The 18,886-nt window shown below is 40.9% G+C and overlaps 1 protein-coding gene across 1 annotated transcript in view; it reads left to right on the top strand.

Moving 5' to 3' along the window:
* Nucleotides 1-18,701, top strand: part of sptbn4a (spectrin, beta, non-erythrocytic 4a) — a 31,495-nt gene extending 12,794 nt beyond the window's left edge. Inside the window, exons 4-19 of the mRNA XM_051401429.1 lie at nt 1,044-1,133; nt 1,225-1,503; nt 1,592-1,722; nt 1,851-2,055; nt 4,064-4,309; nt 4,440-4,574; nt 4,874-5,115; nt 6,614-6,752; nt 6,898-6,982; nt 7,302-7,513; nt 7,879-9,266; nt 9,423-9,483; nt 9,563-9,831; nt 11,341-11,511; nt 12,336-12,378; nt 14,449-18,701. Coding sequence (XP_051257389.1) covers nt 1,044-1,133; nt 1,225-1,503; nt 1,592-1,722; nt 1,851-2,055; nt 4,064-4,309; nt 4,440-4,574; nt 4,874-5,115; nt 6,614-6,752; nt 6,898-6,982; nt 7,302-7,513; nt 7,879-9,266; nt 9,423-9,483; nt 9,563-9,831; nt 11,341-11,511; nt 12,336-12,378; nt 14,449-14,748 — 3,996 coding nt within the window. The 3' untranslated portion in view covers nt 14,749-18,701. The remainder of the gene's footprint in view (nt 1-1,043; nt 1,134-1,224; nt 1,504-1,591; nt 1,723-1,850; nt 2,056-4,063; nt 4,310-4,439; nt 4,575-4,873; nt 5,116-6,613; nt 6,753-6,897; nt 6,983-7,301; nt 7,514-7,878; nt 9,267-9,422; nt 9,484-9,562; nt 9,832-11,340; nt 11,512-12,335; nt 12,379-14,448) is intronic.
* Nucleotides 18,702-18,886: the final 185 nt, after the last annotated feature.

The raw sequence follows: 18,886 nt of genomic DNA, 5'->3' as shown, positions 1-18,886 counted from the left end.
GTGTATTTGAATATTTCTGCATACTGGGGTCCATAAACAGTACTGGAATTGCATAAATTAGGTATGACTGGAAACCAGAGACCTGAGTGGATTCAATGAGCCCAATTGTATTCATGTGTGATGATGTCAGTCCCAATAGTAGCTCTTTCATTCCATGAGACCACTTTTTGAAACTTGACCTCACTGTATAAAATGACCTATTGTTACCTCTAGGATAATCACAGTCTCATGAAACTGTACAACCACAAACTAGAGACTGAGGGCATTCAGATGAGGTATGGCTTTACTAGGCATATCGACAATTAGTAGGCTTCTGAGCAATTTCCAAAAGAGAAGTGCTCGCCATCTATTTGTTAAAAAATGCAGTTCTTCAAGAAATCTCCAAATGAAAAGTTTTTGATACCAAATCACAGCATGATTTTTATGGCATTCCTCAAGGTCTTGGTGTCTTAATACCTTAATTTACCTTAAAAAAAATGTTATTTATATATTTTGCAGGGACAGTGCACAATTAAAAATAATTGCACCGTAGTTAGCTAACAACTAAGTATCTGTTGTCCCTGCATCTGTTGTCTAAGGTGGTATTGTGGAGGGGTTTCTGACCAATTTTGTCAATCCTGGCCAAAAAAGGTTACATTTTGCACCAAATCTGTTTGGCCCAAATATGGCTGCAACAACTTATGAGACATAATAGAGCCATCATATTCTTCCGTTATAATGTCCTAAACCCTTATACACGCTAGACATTTATTATTTTAATAGACCTCTAAACAAAACACAATGTTAATTACAGATTTATGATTAGAAAACTTGACACGCAGTGCTGGCAGATACTGTTGACCGGCTGTCTCCCCCTAGAGATCCCCTGCCCCCCAAAAACAAGACAAAAATTGGTTTATTGTAGGGAGGGGTGAAGTGGAAGAGGTTAAAGGATTAATTAATCATACAAAGTGCAAATCATCCCCATGGTTTCCATGTTTGATTCTGTGCATAGACCCTCACATTCTGAAAACTGTAATGACCTGACTGTGGTTACTTGATAGCTGTGGATTCAGGAAAGGCTTCCCTTGGCCTCCTGTAAGGATTATGGGAATAACCTCCAGAGTGTACAGCAGCATGTAAAAAAGAACCAGGTAAGTGTCAAAGATGACGTTTGGCCATGATCCACTGAAATATGACCTAAACCCGCTCAGTCTGGGAACTCACCTCTGATTGGTCCTTCAGACACTCCAGAGGGAGCTGACAGGGCGGCGGGCTCGCGTTGAGGAGGTTCTGGACCGGGCGGGGATCATCGCTTCGCTGAGGACTCCTGAGGTGGAGTTTGTGCGTGAAGGGGCGGGGCATGTGCGCCAGCTGTGGGAGGTTTTACAGCTGGAGACAGAGAGGAGGTCTGTGATGCTGGATGCGGCGCTGCAGGCTCAGCAGTACTACAGTGAGGCGGCTAAAGTGGAGTCCTGGCTGTCAGGTCAGAAGCTCCATCTGGTCAATGAGGAAAAAGGCACGGTACGGACAGCCCTGGTAGTCATACAGGTGTTGCTATAAATCCTAAGTGAAGGAACACACATCCTGATGGTATTGTGATATTTTTCAGGACGAGGCGAGCACCCTGCAGCTGCTGAAGGCCCACCTGGCTCTGGAGCAAACAGTGGAAACGTATGCAGAGACAGTCGGCATGCTATCCCAGCAATGCCAGCATCTACTGGAACTTGGACACCCAGACAGGTGTGGTATACACATATTCATACATAAAGCCCATGAATGTTCTGTTTATTGTGTAGGATAATATAAGGATTACACTGTCAGTGCTTGTTGGTAGCTGTTACATTTTGTTTTCTCTCACTTTTCAACAGTGAGCAGATCACCAAGCAGCAGTCCCACATAGACCGGCTGTACGTGTCTCTGAAGGACATGGTGGAGCACAGGAAGACCAAGCTGGAGCAGCAGTACTGGCTCTATCAGCTCAACAAGGATGTGGAGGAGTTAGAGAAGTGGATCACCGAGCGTGAGGCGGTGGCCAGTTCCACCGATCTGGGCCAAGACCTCGAGGATGTCACGGTTAGTCCATCAACGCGGTTTTAGTGGCAACGCTACTCTAACCACAGGAGATATTCAACTTTTACAGTAATTTATGAACAAACACATCATATCACTATGTGACATATATCACATCAGAACAATGAAATACAATTGCATTGTTCATGTTATAAAAAACAAATAATTTGACTTCTTCTCACAAAAAAGTTTACTGTCAAACTTAATTAGAGGCCAATAGTTTTTTCATGTCAGGAAATGCAGTATTTGTTCCTGTTCACCAGCTATTACAAAGCCCTGAATTATATATTTATAGATTCATTTACTCTCATATGTTCGTTTCAGCAGTGCATGTCTATATGAACCAGGATGCAGCAATTCTTTTAACACTGTAGACTTAAGAATCCACTACACTGTTAGAACATAATAAAACAGACAATTTAGCTTGAAAATCTCCACAGAAATGAGTTTTATGTGTAGACCAGGCAAAGTGTTTTCCCTGTTTAAAGGTAAAATAAAGCAACTTTAAAGTATTTTATTTAGTTTTTGATCCCCGTTATCATCTGATCAGTATAATTTGATTTTAATGATACCAAAAATGTTTTTCTTGTGATCACAACATTAATGTCCATAGCAAAAAGGCAAGAGGATAAAGTGAAAAAGGCCTGTAATTGCTGTTATGACCACCATTTGTTGTCTTCAGGTAGTGAGTTAAATAATAATCACAAGATTTACTTTATAGGCCCTTAAATCAATTTGCAATAATGTTTGCCTTTGGCCCCTGTACATACCAAATATGACTTTTAAATGCTTTGTTTTATACTTGGCTTGAGTCAGGCATGACGTTAAGTCCTTATAGTATGGACATAAACAAAAATGATTATAAAATACAAAATAGTATGTATGCTGGTGTTTCATATAAAATAACCCCAACATGAAATGCATACCATACATTCCTGCTGTCTGTAGACAGGCTGTGGATACAATTACTTCAACACTAATAGACACAAACTACCAAAGGACTATAGAGTTGAATCTGACAGTGGGTGCTTTCCGTTTGGCTAATGTGGCTCCTTGTCCACACTTACATCTCTTCCTCGCCTTGTAGCTCCTCCCAACAGAGATACAAGGAAGATAACTCGAAGATGAAGGGGTTTTACTTACGAACTTAAGTTCTCAGCCACTCCAGCGTCGTGTTTATGCTGATGAGAAAAAAGTAGCAAAGCATGTTCCATTCATGATTTGTATCACACACACATCCAATCATTTTTATGTTATGAATAAACAATCTGTTTGTAGGAAGACCCATCATGAAAGGCACCCTGGTAGCTCACAACTGGTGCTCTTTATACCAAGACCCTAATGCAGCTGCCATGGGTTCAAATCTCACCCGTGTCCCTTTGCTGCATGTCATCCCTCTCTCACTCGCCCCTTTCCTGTCTGTCTCTCAAGCTGTGCTGTCAAATAAAGGGAAAATAGCAAAATATACATACAACAAATTGTGTATTCAAATTTCTCGTTTTATCTGACCAACAGTCCAAAACTAGAGATATTTGATTTACAGTGATATAAGACAGAAAAAAATTGAAATAGTCACATTTAAACTTTTGTCATTTTGCTTGAAAATTATTATTATTATTATAAAATGTTTGTCAAAATAATTGCCATTTATAATAAAAACAATAATCACCCGCAGTTTCTTTTGCTGTCCAATTAAATCAGCTGACCAATCACTGAACAGATTCAACAGTAAAAAGCGTCGCTTAGGATACACCGGCGATTCCTTGCTGAAGTTCCTCGTCTCATCATGGTTGCATTCAAGGGCTCGGAACATCCTTGATGAGGTTGGACCTCGGTTGAGGCTGGAGGACAGAAGGTTGAGGATGGGAGGAAGAATGGAAAGCACCCACTGTCTCAAAAAATAGTTGATATTATGAGCCTTACAAAGGTCTTGTTGTATTGTATCAGAATGAATTAGTTGATGTTATTGTGTCCAGTCCCTGTAGTATTGTGTGGTTTATGTGTGTTCCAGGTGCTTCAGGAGAGATTCACCAAGTTTGCCTCAGAAACCAACAGCATTGGCCAGCAGCGCATGGAGCAGGTGAACAAAATGGTGAACGAGATGATCGACTGCGGCCACTCTGACGCGGCCACCATTGCTGAGTGGAAGGACGGACTGAATGAGTCGTGGGCTGACCTCCTGGAGCTGATGGAGACCCGCAGGCAGATGCTGGCGGCATCGCACCAGCTGCACAAGTTCTTCACTGACTGCAAAGAGGTAGAGTCAAAACAAAACGTCAGCCTGTGATTAAGGTGTGCCGTGTGCTTCATTGCCGTTTCAAAGGTACAGTCTGGCCGTGACATGCGGCTTCTATTTTTAAAGCGCTCGTGACGATGCTGTGTTGTAGGTCTTGGCTCAGATCGCAGGGAAGATGAAGCAGCTGCCAGAGGTGAGGGCATGCCAAGCCAACATTACCAATCCAGCCACCCTGCAGAGGCTCATGCACTCCTTTGAGCATGCCCTTCAACTGCTAGTCGCACAGGCAAGTGATCTGATTTCTTTCCGAAGTCACACAGTGTACTTGCTGCTCATGAGCACAACAACGAATGAATTTCACCAAACTTATTTTGGACAATGACCTGTATCGTTGGAATCAATGGAATAACCCACCCCTTAGGCTGCATAAGTATATTTAAATACATGCTTGTTTGAAATAGCTTGTGTTGTTCGACCAACAGTTGGAAACCCTAATTCGATCAGTTCGGTTTATTTTCTACAGACCATTCTTCTACTGACTATATTCTACTGTGATTAAGCTGCTAACTCCCTGTCTTGGTGCAGGTGAGGCAGCTGCAGGAGAACGCTGCACAGTTGAGAACCATCTATGCCGGTGAGAAGGCTGAGGCCATCATGGTGAAAGAGCAGGAAGTCATGGAGGCGTGGAAGGAGCTGCTGAGCTCCTGCGAGGCCAGTCGCGTCCAGGTGACTTCAGTAACCGACAAGGTGCAGTTCTTCTCGGTGGTGCGTGAAAACCTGATGTGGATGGAAGGCATCATGGGCCAGATAGGGTGGGATGAGCCCAGGTAAGGCATCTCTACACCTTCTTTTGTTCTGTGTTGAGATGCATAAAAACTATTGTGTACAGTATATGGTCCAGGTTCAGTAGCTGCAATTTAACTAAAGGTCTTTGTGGACTTGTGCTGTCCCTTTAGACAGAATTTCATTACAGTGTAGCGTGGAATTAGGCTGCTGTACCACCTTGACCTACTTTCTCATGACATCTGTTATTTAATTTTTCACATGATGTAATTGAGGGCTATACATTTTACACTGTAATCACTGCCATTGTTTGTCATTTTACCCAGCCAGTACAACTGTGCAACAGGCTTGAAAACACTCTTGGCATGAAATCTTTTAGCAGCTGTTGATATATCAACATAGGAATGAACATACAGCAACACATATTGTGGGACTGATAAAGATGGCAAGACATACGTACATGTCCTGTATTGGGCTGCAAATAACCATTTTTTTCCTTTTAGAGCTGAAATGTTTAATCGATTAGTTGACCAACAGAAAAAGTTAATATTTTGATCATTTCTGTATTTCTTCAAGCAAAAATGACTCAAATTATGTTGTTCCAGTTTCTCAGTAGTGGACATTTTCTGCTTTCTTTGTCTTATGTCATAATAAACTGAATATCTTTGGATTGTAAACCGATGGTTGACATTGAAATTAATCAATAATTTCAGCCCTTCTGAATGATATGAAACAGAGAAAACAGTAAATACCAACAGTCTGAGGATGCTGGGCAGATTGTAAAACCATTTGAGGCAAATTTGTGATTCTGGGCTAAAATTGACAAATGCTCACATTTGTGAAGATGGTAGTAAATGCTCTGCTTATTCTGCTTCATAAATGACTTAAATGATGAATTGAACATCAGAATTCTTCTCCATTCATTTTGACTAAGATGGACCTAAGATTCACACAATGTAACCATAACGTCCCCGGTTCAGCCTTTGTTTCATGTCATCCCCTATATCACTCTTTCCCCACATTCCTGCATGTCTCTACTGTCCAATATCAGACGTTAAACGTTAAAGGTCCAAAACATATTCTTTAAAAAACAGTACTAGTGTATATAGTCACCGTAGTGGCTCTGTGAGGCTGTAATGCTTAATGTTAATTAGATCTGCAACCATTAGTTGATTAATCAACTTAATTCATTGCCAACTATTAAACTGACTCAGCAATCAACTATCTTCAAGCCACCAATCCAAAGTAGCTTCCTGTCTTTCTTGGCTCTGACTGCAGACTGCATACATCCTCTGGGCTCCATGGATATCATTAACAAATTTCACTGCAAGCATCCAGTAATTTGGACCAAAGTGGTGGACTGGCCATCCCTAGAGCCACACCACTAACTAGAAATCCTGATGATCAACTAATTGACTGACTTAGCACTGGTACTGACCTAGTACTGTCTTATAGTATATTTTAAACTCTGCGGTTATAAGGATTCCCTTATAGTATTTGTTACTTAATCTAATCTGAATAACCTGATTTATCCCTCTTCAGGGATTTGACGGCACTGGACGTGATGATAAAACAACATCAAGAGCTGAAAGCCAAAATAGATGGCCGCAGCAAGACCATACAGCAGTGTGCAGATCTCGGCAAGATCCTGATAGCCGCAGGCAACCCTGCATCAGAGGAGGTCAGGCTAACAAACTGTACAGTCCATACAATTGATAATCACACATGCCACAAAAAAATACATAAAACCTACACAATCACTTTATGTAAGATATAAGCAATATGTTGTTTGTGGTCATGACTGCAATATCTGTCTGTTACCACAGATAAAAGAGAAGTTGGACAGCCTTCTGGCTAAGCAGAAGGATCTTGTGGAAAAATGGGACAAACACCAGGAAAGGTTACAGCGCAGTAAGTAACTCATTAGACAACTACATCAGAACCTAAGCAGCTCTTAACATGTTAAATGTCAAATGGGCTCAAACTGTAAATTTTTTTCCACTTTGTCCTGTTAATCATAAATCATGTATGAATCTTATTGATCCTGTTTGAGCTAACATTCCACTCTCACTCCGAACATGGCTGAAATGATAAGATCTTAGCTATGATCTAATGCATAAGTATGATCATAATGTACACACAAGCATTTAAACAACAGATTTCTACTGGAGCATGTGCATTAAAATGTGGTGTGAGGGTAACCATGCTGCTGGTCTGCTGTCACCTCCAGAGCAGGAAAGGTTCCAATTTGCCCAGGAGACGGTAAAGGCGGAAGCCTGGCTGAAGGCCAAGGAGCCGCTGATCACCTCCAAGGAGCCAGAGGGAGGAGAGGCCCGGGCCCAAACAGACGAGGTTGAACAGCTCATCCTTCGCCATGAGGCCTTCCGCAAGGCTGCTGTAACCTGGAAAGAACGCTTCAGCTCTCTCCGCCAGCTTTCCGCAGTAAGCTTGACTGTAGATAAATGTTTAATCAGTTTGGTGGAGTCACAATTTAATGCTGCTACATGAAAAAAAAAAAGTGACCTTGGGATGTTGTGTTTGCTTAGCGGGCATGGGCGCATGCCATGAGTTTGCATCGTCATGGGCTTCAATCTGTGACGTTTACTGCATGTGGTGCACCCTCACTCACTGCACCCCATCTGCCTTTCATGCTACATTGTTCAGTAGCCAGTAAAACAGACTGGTTTCAGCAAATCATTCTTGATAACATGTTGTACCTCTATTTTATCAGACTACCCTGCCTTTGATGTCTGGTTTTAATTGGGTTTGTGTGGTGCAATTAGTTATTTAGTTAACTCTCTCTTTAGGCTGAGAAGAAAAAAGAGGAGGAGAAAAAGACAACCCCGCTCTCCAGCCGAAGGATGTTCCCATTATCTTGTCTGACTCCCAGTATTCCCTCAACCAGTGCTACCTCATCTTTCTTGAGGCATACGGTACAGGCGCATATAGAACCCAAACCCTTACAGACCAGTCTGGATCTGGGTGCCACCCCTGCAACCCAGAGATTGTCCTCGGCCCTAGCCAGTTACAACCCAGTTATAAATGGATCAGGCTACCACGGACTGGAACAGCAGTGCAGTGGAAAGTTGGTGAGCTCCTCGTACCTTGGGATGAACCAACAGGCGGCTGGAGGTGGAAGCGACTCCGGTTTCTCGGCGCTAACCTCCCACAGTGGTGGAGCAGATACTTCTACTTACCTTGGGATAAACCATCAAACTGCTGGCAGTGCAGAGAGCTCTGGCTACTTTGGACTGACTACTGGGTGTGTGGGTGGTATGCAAAACCATCTAGGCAGTGTCAGGTTAGGAAGTTCAGGTAACCTAGCTCAGCAGCCAAGCAGCGGAGGTATGGGAAATCCTGGCTTTCTGCCTCAACAGAATATGGGCAGTTCTGGATATTTGGCCCAACCACAAAATATGGGAAGTTCTGGATACTTGGGACAGCAGCCTAATTTAGGGAGTTCAGGATATTTGGCACACCAGCCTAATATGGGGAGCTCTGGGTATTTGGCACAACAGCCCAATATGGGGAGTTCTGGGTATTTGGCACAACAGCCTAATATGGGGAGTTCTGGGTATTTGGCACAGCAGCCTAATATTGTGAGCGCTGGATACCTAGCACAGAATTATCAGAGCCCTGGGGGAATGGGTAGCTCAGGCTTTCTGGCACAAAATCATTACAGCAGTGGAAGTCTGGGCAGTTCTGGATACCTGGCGCAGAGTGGTGGCATCATGGACCCTAAAATGGCGTATGCATGGCAGCACCTGAAAGCTGACTTCATGCAGCCCAGGATCAACCACATCCACAAGGCTGTAAACCCCCTCCTAGAAGCCAGTAGAGTGCAGCGGGAACAGTTTGGGGACATCCCAATGGCAGACATGATGGGGCCAGAGTCGGGGCTGGAGCTCCTCCATGGCCGTCTCCAGAGGGATCCCCGTGGCAGCCGCTCTGATCCTCAGATGGACCATCTGAGGCGAGAGAGGGAGTACAAGCTGGGTAGACAGACCTCCAGCGAACAGGAGATCCAGGCAAGGCTGAACGAGCTGCCGCTGATCGTGCGTCAGGAGCGCTATCGGAGGCGCCTGGAGAGGCAGTCATCCAGTGAACAAGAGGGGAGCAGCAAGCAGAGACTGCAGAGGCAGGACTCGAGTGACCTGGAGGGCTCTGTTAAGGAGGGCTCTGACAAACGCTCAGGGTATGTGAATGAGTTGTGCTAGTGACAGTGAAATTCAAATGATCTTTACAAAATTTGGCTTTACAGTTTGCCTAGTCAGCACTGTCCAGCGTTATCCTAATGATTTTTAATGATTGTGTTTACTGTTTGGGTGACTCACGTCTGTCGTCATTACAGGGATAAGAGATCTACCATGGCAGAGATTGTAGAACAAGTCCAGGAGAGAGAAGCAGCAACTGTGAGTTAGCTTACATACAGTACAGTGTATGTTTGTTTTGTGTCTTAGAGTCACACTTTCTTTTCTTCTGCTTTCTCAGGCACGAGGAGAGCCTTATCGGCCTACTAGCAGCCTCTCAGCGCCTGTGACTCGTTTTGACGGCCGCCCTCGTGCCCGAGACCGCCCCAAACCGAGGAGGAGGCCCCGTCCAAAAGAGCCTGAGGAGACACGGCGTTCTCGCTCAGCTCCAGCTACTGGTGCCCCAACAACACCTCAGCCACCTTCACACACTGCCCATAACGAAGGCTTCCTCTACCGCAAAAAGGCCACCACCTCTGACCTTGAAGCTCAGCAGAGAAGCCCAAACAGGTGCAACACCACTGCACGACAACAAACAAAGCTAACAGTTGACCCAATCATAGCAACCGTGTTGGCACAATAGGCCCTTCGGTCTTTGGATTTCTCCTCATGATGATGCAGTGTGCAAGGTGCTCTAACAAGTTTGGAGGATGGTGTCTTTTTTAAAACGTTTCCAAACCCAAAAATTTAAGGAATAAGGTTAAACCGCATGTTTGCAGAGCCCTGGAGTGGCCATAGAGAGAATATATATATATCTGATTGATATATTGATATATATTGAAGCCACATTTACTACATTCAGGCTTGAAATTTCATGCATACAAGATACAATTTGTTCCCTCACTTTGATTAATTAGATTTGAACTAATCATGAATCAATCATGTTGTATCCACATCATTCATGGGCAAAGCTGAGCTGCCAAGTGCACCCACTGTAGGACTATCCTATAAAATCAACCTGATTCTTCACCATCTTCACCAAAATGAACCTACGTTGAACACACAGACTAACCTCCGCTTGTTTTCTGATAAGTATCTGATAACAATTATAGCTTCTACCAAACTTCAGCCCTGAAGGCTTATTAGAACTAGTTAAAAACAACTCAAATATTAGAGGAAGGTTGAGCTGTGTCTTGTGCGTCTTTACACACAGAGGGTCTTGGATGACGGACCGTAGTTTGTGTGTTAGCCTGCCTATGTGTTCAGCATAGGATGTTCTGTTAGCTCTCTGTATACACTTATCTTGTGGCCACGAATTCATCAAAATGTGGGAACGGATTTGTGTCTTCTGGCATGCAATAGTATTTTGAATAGTGTTTTTAAGTAAAACATTTTTTTTTTCTCTCTCTCTCTCTGGACACATAAGAAATCTTATCATGTTCAGCTAACTAGCAGTAGTAACTAAAGCAATTTTTTGGATTAAGTTATGTTAAAACATTAGCACCTCCATTGTGTTGTATTTCCCCATTTGGGAAGTTTACACTGCAGAAACCCCTTCCAATGAGAGTGTTACGTTTGTTATGTTAGAACGAATAACAGTCTAATCTAACGTTTTTCTTATCAACACTAGGAATAACTAGCTCTACACTGTAACACAAGAGCAATGCTTTTTCTTTATTTCCATGTCCTCTACATGGATCATCTGGCGAGGATGCTGACTTTTTTCAAATAACATGAAGCATTTATCACAATATTTAAGACCCTTTATACAAGATGATCAATTTAAACAAGTCAGCTGGAAAGCCTGCTTTTATCTACCTCTGTCTGCAATCACGTCCCCCATACTTTCTAAAAATTAAAGAAATCCCATGGTAAATCTACCAGGTTTATCACAGCATATATGCATGAATGGAAAGCTTCATAGTAGCAGGTTCATAGCAAGTTTGTTGTCGTACCTTCGTACTTACTGTGTGTACTTATAATTTTAGTAGAAGCAACAAGTTACGTCCAAGTATCCCAAGTTGTGTCCAGAAATGTATTCAATCAATTTGTTGAGATCTTGTCATTTTGATTTTACAGCAAGTCCTGGGTGAACGTATATTGTGTGCTGAAAGAGGGAAAGCTGACCTTCTACAAGGATGCAAGGAACCACAACACAACGTACAATGAAGAGCCTCCTGTTGACCTTAGTACCTGCTCATTTGATCCTTCAATGGGATACAAGAAGAAGAAAAACGTCTTCATTCTTCAGTAAGAGCTATTTTATTGTGGCATTTGTGATTTTAAATTGTTATTGAGTTATTTTCAAATGTAATGTTTATTTACAATTAAAATAAGCCCTGCCCTACTCTGACTCTGAGCCAGGACATACAACAATGATTGCAAACATACAGGCTTAACAATATAAAAATATATATACGCACATACACATACACACACACACACACACAAAAGGCTGTGTATTGTCAAGAATCTGGTGATTTCACATATTGCACATGATATATCATGATTTTTTTAAATCTAGTTTCACGAAAATTGTCATTAAAAAGAACATAATAATGTGTTATAATATGCATAAAAGATAATATAATATGCATAAAATCTGTGTTTAAAAAAAAAAGGTTTACTTTGTAATGCAACCAGAACAGTGGGCATATGAATTTGTATTTATCACAGTCCCTGTAACATCAACTGCCCTCAGTTTACGTTTCCAACACTGCTATCTAGCGGTTTGGGGTTTAAACACAAAAATCAATAGTGAAAATATAAACAGCCCCTTGTGGGATTATCTTAAAATGAGATGACTGTTTTATTAGAAAAGCATCTTCATTCAGTCCTCCTTCAGTGTTTCTGAGAATCTATACAATATCACAACACAAAATATCACAATACGATGCTTTTCCATTTTTCTACACATGGAAAATCTGATTGGTACTCTGAATCAGCCAATACAAAAGTTTAGGTATTAGAATCGTTATCAGGAAGGAAAAAATGGTATCAGAACATCTCTAAATGTTATTGTTATTATTAATGCATGAGAAACTGACAATCCCTGTTGATTTTCTTTGCAACAGAATGAAAGATGGAAACAACTTTGCATTCCATGCAAAAGATGAGGTAAGAAATGTTTTATTTAAATAATTTTTAAGACAAGCAAAGATAGGACATAATCCACTGTCCTTTTCTTTAGACCTGCTATGCATCTAGGTCCATGAGAGATAGCACCTCTCTAATTTAGGTTGGCCAAGTATTGTCTGTGTATTCCAAACCTGGAATAGCTTATTAGGCTTTTTTCATTACCATGAACACACACTGTAGTTTGTTTTCACTCAATGCCACACTGTCCTGCTGCCCCAAATACTTACTAATGCACCAATGTGGATTAATCCGCAGCTGAAAATAGTCCCCAACAAATGCACCATTTCTTCCTGTTTTCAGTGACAAACACTAGTAATCATCTGTTTCAGTAATTACTGAGCCTCTCTAGATCAAACTATATATTTGTGAGCCATTTTAAAGATTTATGTCTTCAGCAAGTTTATGACATTTGCTGACAATAATAAAAATATAAAATATCACCACCCTTATCCTTGAAGAATAATAACCGGAATAATAACCAGACAAGCAATGCTTGGAAAAAAATGAATAGATTTAGGACATTTTGTTCAGTTTTCACACCTTTTGATCATCACCTTCTGCAAATAAATGTCAGACATTGCATCAGTTTGCTATTTTTAATTTCCTTCCTTTTTGTGTTTCTCTATTAGATTACAAAAATAACACGATATGAGCAGAATATACAGTACACTGTCTGTATTTTCAGAGATCAGGACAACTGCGGGGGAATATTTATTTATTCTCAGGGAATTATCTCAGTCCAGTTCCTATATGGAGCCTGTACTCCCTACTGCGTATAGGTCTTCAAGAGACTTATGAAAGACTCTCATTCACCATAAAAAAAATAGAACACTTCACTGGAAGGACCTAGTCCCAGCGTTTTTAAAGCTGCACCATGTCTGCTACACTCACTTGTTCTGTGTTCTCTTTTGAGAAAAAAATCTGAAACCAAGAGGAAGATATTTATATTTGACACTCTTTGCTTTCATGCTGGCGACCCCTAGTTTTGCATTAATTTGAGTTGCGGTATTTGTCCGTTGGAGACCTTATTTCAATACAGCCAATCAAATATTGGATACATGGTCACACTGAGCCACACAGCAGCCTGCTACACAACACAAGACTCTGAACATCAGACCAGCTTCCTGCTAAAGTCTAACTTACAAACATCAACACACGTCTTGTCCTGCATCTTAACTTGTTGAATGAGCGACTGGGGAACAGCGCGCTGCTAAAGCCAGTACATTAAACAGCATGTAAGCTAACCTGCAAATGTCCCTACTGTCCAGTTAGATGCTAGTGTGGTCTTTACGCTTCAATATTAATAATTAAAATTCACTAACAATACGCAGTCTGCCCATCTCATATAGGCTACAGGCCAAGTTACTTTATTTTGTCTCTTGTTCTCTAGTAACTAAAAACTAAATTTGATCTACAAAACTTGACTACAAAAAGAGATAACTAAATGTGATTTCTGTTGGACTTTAAATGTTTCATGTACTTAATCTACTAGAAAAACATCAAGTGATTTTTATTTATTTATTTATTTATTTTGCACAGATTAGAATTACATTTAAAAAATAACAAAGATTAAAAAAAGTGCAGGGAGAGGCAGAAAACCCTGATGGGCTTATTTAAAGCCTCCACCTAAAATTTCAGAGTTATAAGGAACAGAAGTGAGTAACTTGTTAGTTATAGTAATAAACTAGAACTACTATATACCAGTATAGTTATAAATCCTCTCATTTAGTAAGGCAAGGGGGTTGATTTGTAAAAGTGAGAGCAGCCACAAATGGCTGATGTAATAAAGGAAAGGTACAACACTCTTTCAAGGTCATATTCAATTCAATTGTCAGTTTCTGTGTACCGAAAACACTTCTCACCTCTATCACCCACCACTCTGTACGGACACCTGAAATCAGTTTGTTCAAATAATTGGATTTTCTTCTCTGCTCACATTTTGATCTGTAATGAAGAAATGGCGTAAATCCCAACACACAATATGAAAAAACAAGGGGAAAATTTTGCATGAGAAAGAGACGCCTTATAATCCTGTGTGTTTTTCTGCAGGAGGACCTGAAGGCTTGGACTTCAAATATCACCACCTGTATAGCTGAGCATGCGGCTATGGCCAAGTGGGACAAACCAGGCACCTCGTCCATGGACCCCGACCACTCGGAGAGGAAGGAGAAGTCGGAGGGGGACGCAGATGCCAGGTCAGAGAGGTCTGAGCTCGCCGAGGGGGAGGAGAGGTCCGAGAAGGAGAGGTCAGAGAAAGGGGATGGCTCTGAGAAGTTAGACACGTCAGAAATTGCCGACAAAATGGAGGGCGGGGCGGGGGGCTCCAGCACGTCTGGAAAGAGCAAATGAGGAGCCCCCCCCCCCCTTTTTGTGTTTTAACATTACTCACTGACTAAAAGGTGTAGGAGGCGGTGGGTGGGAGGGATGGATGGAGAGCATGTGCAGCTAGGTTTGCAGATCCTCAGTCACAGAGCTGGAACACACTGAGGCCACGGCCCTGGACTGACTATTGTTACTGTGACGGACTAATCTCTCAGCCCCTCCCCTTCACCCAGGCAAAACATCAGTGCTTGCATTGTGCCACCTGCTGGTAGATAGGAGGCTGGCCCAGACAGACAGACAAGACAGACAGACAGACTCCAACAAGTGGTCCCAGGAAGTAGCCACTGTCACGTCCCATCGTCGATCGTTTAATCTCTTGGATTCACAGCATCTTTCTGTATGTATCTTTTGACTGATAATGTAATGCTCTGTCTAGCTAGACAAACCCCGAGAAGTGGTGAATGAAATGTTTCACAATATTAAAAAAGAAAAAAAGTTTTTTGAAGCAATATACTTTTTTATTTCTTCTCTTTGTTGAAGAGAGAAAAAGGGGAAAAGGAAACAAGATATAATTGCAAATGTGAACTCTATGATTTGTCACATCCACGTAAGCTTACTCCAGGCAGTTGTGCACCTTAGACACTTGACACATCTGTATACTAATCATAACAACATTTAATCCCATCACATGGCTAGCTTTGAATCATCTTAATATAATGGAATGCTGGTGTTACCCACCTGACTTCATTGGTGTCAATGAATACACATTTCTACAGTTTCTTTTCAGTTTCTATGATTCTTCTTATTGTTATTATTATTATTATTATTAGTTGTCCACAATGATCCATGTCTAGAAAAGAGCTTCCCATCAAATTCTAATCCATTAACCTGAGGGGTGTTCAAAGTGGCGATGCTCAAAGTGAAACTAAGCCTATGTGACACAATGCCTTTGTATACATGACGAAAATCAGAACATTGCATGAAATAGTCTATTAGTGCACCTGTTAAACTTGCCTTTATTTTTATGTTCTTGAAATAATTTGGGAAGTATTGGAATTGCAATAATTTAATGTGAGTGGGGTCGGGGGGGGGGTGGAACTGGATTTTGCTATCATGGTCCACTTCTCAAAATCCAGAGGTAAGTTTGACAAAGTAAGGCTGTCTTCTATCCACAGTAAGCATGAGAAGAAAGGGTTTTTGGTTTTTTTGGTGTGTGGGGGGGAGGGTATACCAGAGAAGTGACTACTCCTTGATCTGTAACATGAATTAAGAAGCCAAATGGCCCCTCTGCTGTTTGTACTGTATTACTGCGATCTTATTTTCCACAGAATGTACTGACTTCAGCTGTGAAATGTTCAATCACCACCAGAGTTTGTGGTGCCCCAAAATTGTAAAGCCCTGAAGCAGTTCACTGAGAGTTAACCTCTCTCTGTACCCTGTGTCTTTCATTTGAAGTTCAAACTGATTGGATTCTCTCCATCAAAGGCAAGTTAAATGTAAAACTGTCATGATTCGAGTCATGAATTGTATATACCTATCTTTGTATGTATACCAATAAATCCTGTGCTCTAATAAAAACAATACTCTGAACTGAAATGGGTAAAATTAAAACATTTGTATTAATCTACAAATAAAAAACAATCATCACTCAAATATATTAATGTTTATTACATTTAAATGAAAAATATGCAAATTAGGAGTCACTATTAAATATCATAGTGTATATACGTACACCAGTATCTAGTTGTATGAAACACCTTTTACCAGGGAAGAGCAGCAGGACATACTGTAGGTATGCTTGTTGTATTTTTATATGCCTATATTTATTCATATCAGATTCAGGAGTTGGCCCGCAGCCCCAATAAGATCTTGTAATAATAGCTGATTGAGTAGTCAGTGTGTCTGTGAGAGGTGTGCTAAATTTATATATTACAGACGAGGGAAAAAAATCAACTAGCCTGGGCAGTTCAGTACGCGCCGCTCTGGATAATCTAATTATTGGTGACTAAAGTGAAGTACAGTATGCTGTGATCACAGAGATGAACATGCATTAGTCCACTTACTGTTTGTTTGTCATGTGTGTCAATTATTTTTTACATATATAAGTACAATTAAAGCTTCCTTAATGTCAGTAAAATGTAGCCATTTTGACACATTGTACTCACATTAAGGAGAAAGGGAGAAACACATGCAGTGTGCAGACAGCAGCTGAGACTTTATTCAAATGTACTTTTGCATTTTCCATCCTATCAGAGTGCACCTCAAATATGTAAAAAAAAAAAAAAAAAGAAAAAAAAAGGCTAATTAACAGTCTTCCTTTCTATAAAAACACCAAAAGTATATCTCAGATGCAGCAGTATTTGAATTCACTGACTTGAGGATTGTAGTGACAGTTTTCTGTGTCTGTATTACTGCAGCCTTCAAATTAGCTGAATGAGAATAGATAAGCTATGTTATGATGTGAATGTTATTTTCATTTGTCAGTCACTGTTTGTTTTTACATAAGTGCCATGTCATGCAGTTTGCTGAAACAGCGGTTCAGAAGAGAAAACAATTTGAAACACGAGTAACGTTCCATTTGACTTGACACTCGTCTCGACAGTGAGCCTGTCACTGCAATACACCTTTTTATCATTGAAATAGGAGCTATAGTATTTTCATGTGGCTGTAATTGTTCTGATTCATCACTCATGGCAGATATTTAGCCCGCATCACCATGTGCGTTTTTAAGTGTTTGCTTCCCATCACTTTTATGAAACACACAGGGGATTTTTTTTCCACTATGTTATAACAGTAACAGTCAAAATTAAATAGGCAGCATAACCGTGACTGAAGAAAAAAAAATATTGTGCAAACTTTGTTTCCTTCATTGATGGTCTTACAAGTGTGTATGTCTTTGTTACTTTACATTACAACTTGCTGCTATGACATTAAATAAACCTCCAAACCTGCTGATGCAAACTTGACGTGGAATTGATGTGGACACACGCACACAGACACACGCACACAGACACACACACACACACCCTTACAGTGTGTTCCTTACATTTGAACTACAAGCTGTTCTCGTCTCAATTGCACATTCTTGAAACTAACAGTCGACTCTTACTGCAGCTCTCTCAGAGTCTGTGAATGTGAGGGTGAAGACTCCAGCTGAAAAGACACATTCTCATCCTGAGGTAGCAGCAGTAGCATAGATTAGCACTGACTGTACGTGACCAGCTCCATATGCTAAAGCCCTGGTGCTTCCAACCTCATGGAACACATTTTGGAGGTCACATGTAAGACATATTAGGAGCATACAGTGAAGTATGTGTGACACTGATGTGTAAACAGACTCAAATGATGAAAACATCTTTTTTTTTTATTAACATCAGAGTCTGTGTTCAGTGCTAGTGCCCCCCAGAGTTAGAGCTGGGCTAGCCTCCATACTGACACTACTGCAGGACTGAATCATTGGTTGGGAATCAACTGAAGGGCTGGTGTTTTCCTATTGGTGTCCATATCAAAGGGGTTATCTATATGCTTCAGATCCATCCCTGCTTGCTTCTGTACATACAGTAACTGGTACAACACAGACATTTTGATGCTGTATTTATGGCTTTCTTATAGCAACCAATGAAAAATGCTGAATATCATCCCAAGCTACGTACGTGCACTTTTAAAATAAAATGTGAGTGGACATGTGAATAATTTATGTGAGTAAAAATAAAGGTTCATGCAACTTTTGTTTTGCACTAAAGTAAAGCCCCCTGCACAGTGTGAGACAGTGGTGGTGATGCAGGGTCTATTCTATAATAAAACACAAAAAAACATACATACATGTATACAGTATTGCACAATTCTGCACAACTTGATGTATGTTTTAAGAATGTACATTTTAATTATGATTTGTTTATTGAATTGAATAACATCTGCCAATATCTGTCTGTGGAAATATGAAATATGGTATTGTCTCATAAAATCTCTTCATCCCTTGATTTTGCCATTGTCTTTTTTTCCCCCACTCTAGCATGGCCAATAACAGGCACCTTATATGGTTACAGTGAATGTTAATCAGTGTAAAATGTCCTTAGCAAACTGCAGGGAATCTTAAGATGTTGTAATTTAATTGTCTGATCGATCACACACTGCTAACTGCTTTTTGGCCTAGATAAATATATCT

Source organism: Dicentrarchus labrax, unplaced genomic scaffold (genome assembly GCF_905237075.1).
Source record: "Dicentrarchus labrax unplaced genomic scaffold, dlabrax2021, whole genome shotgun sequence".
NCBI lineage: Eukaryota > Metazoa > Chordata > Actinopteri > Moronidae > Dicentrarchus > Dicentrarchus labrax.
This window is presented reverse-complemented; position numbering and strand designations above follow the sequence as displayed.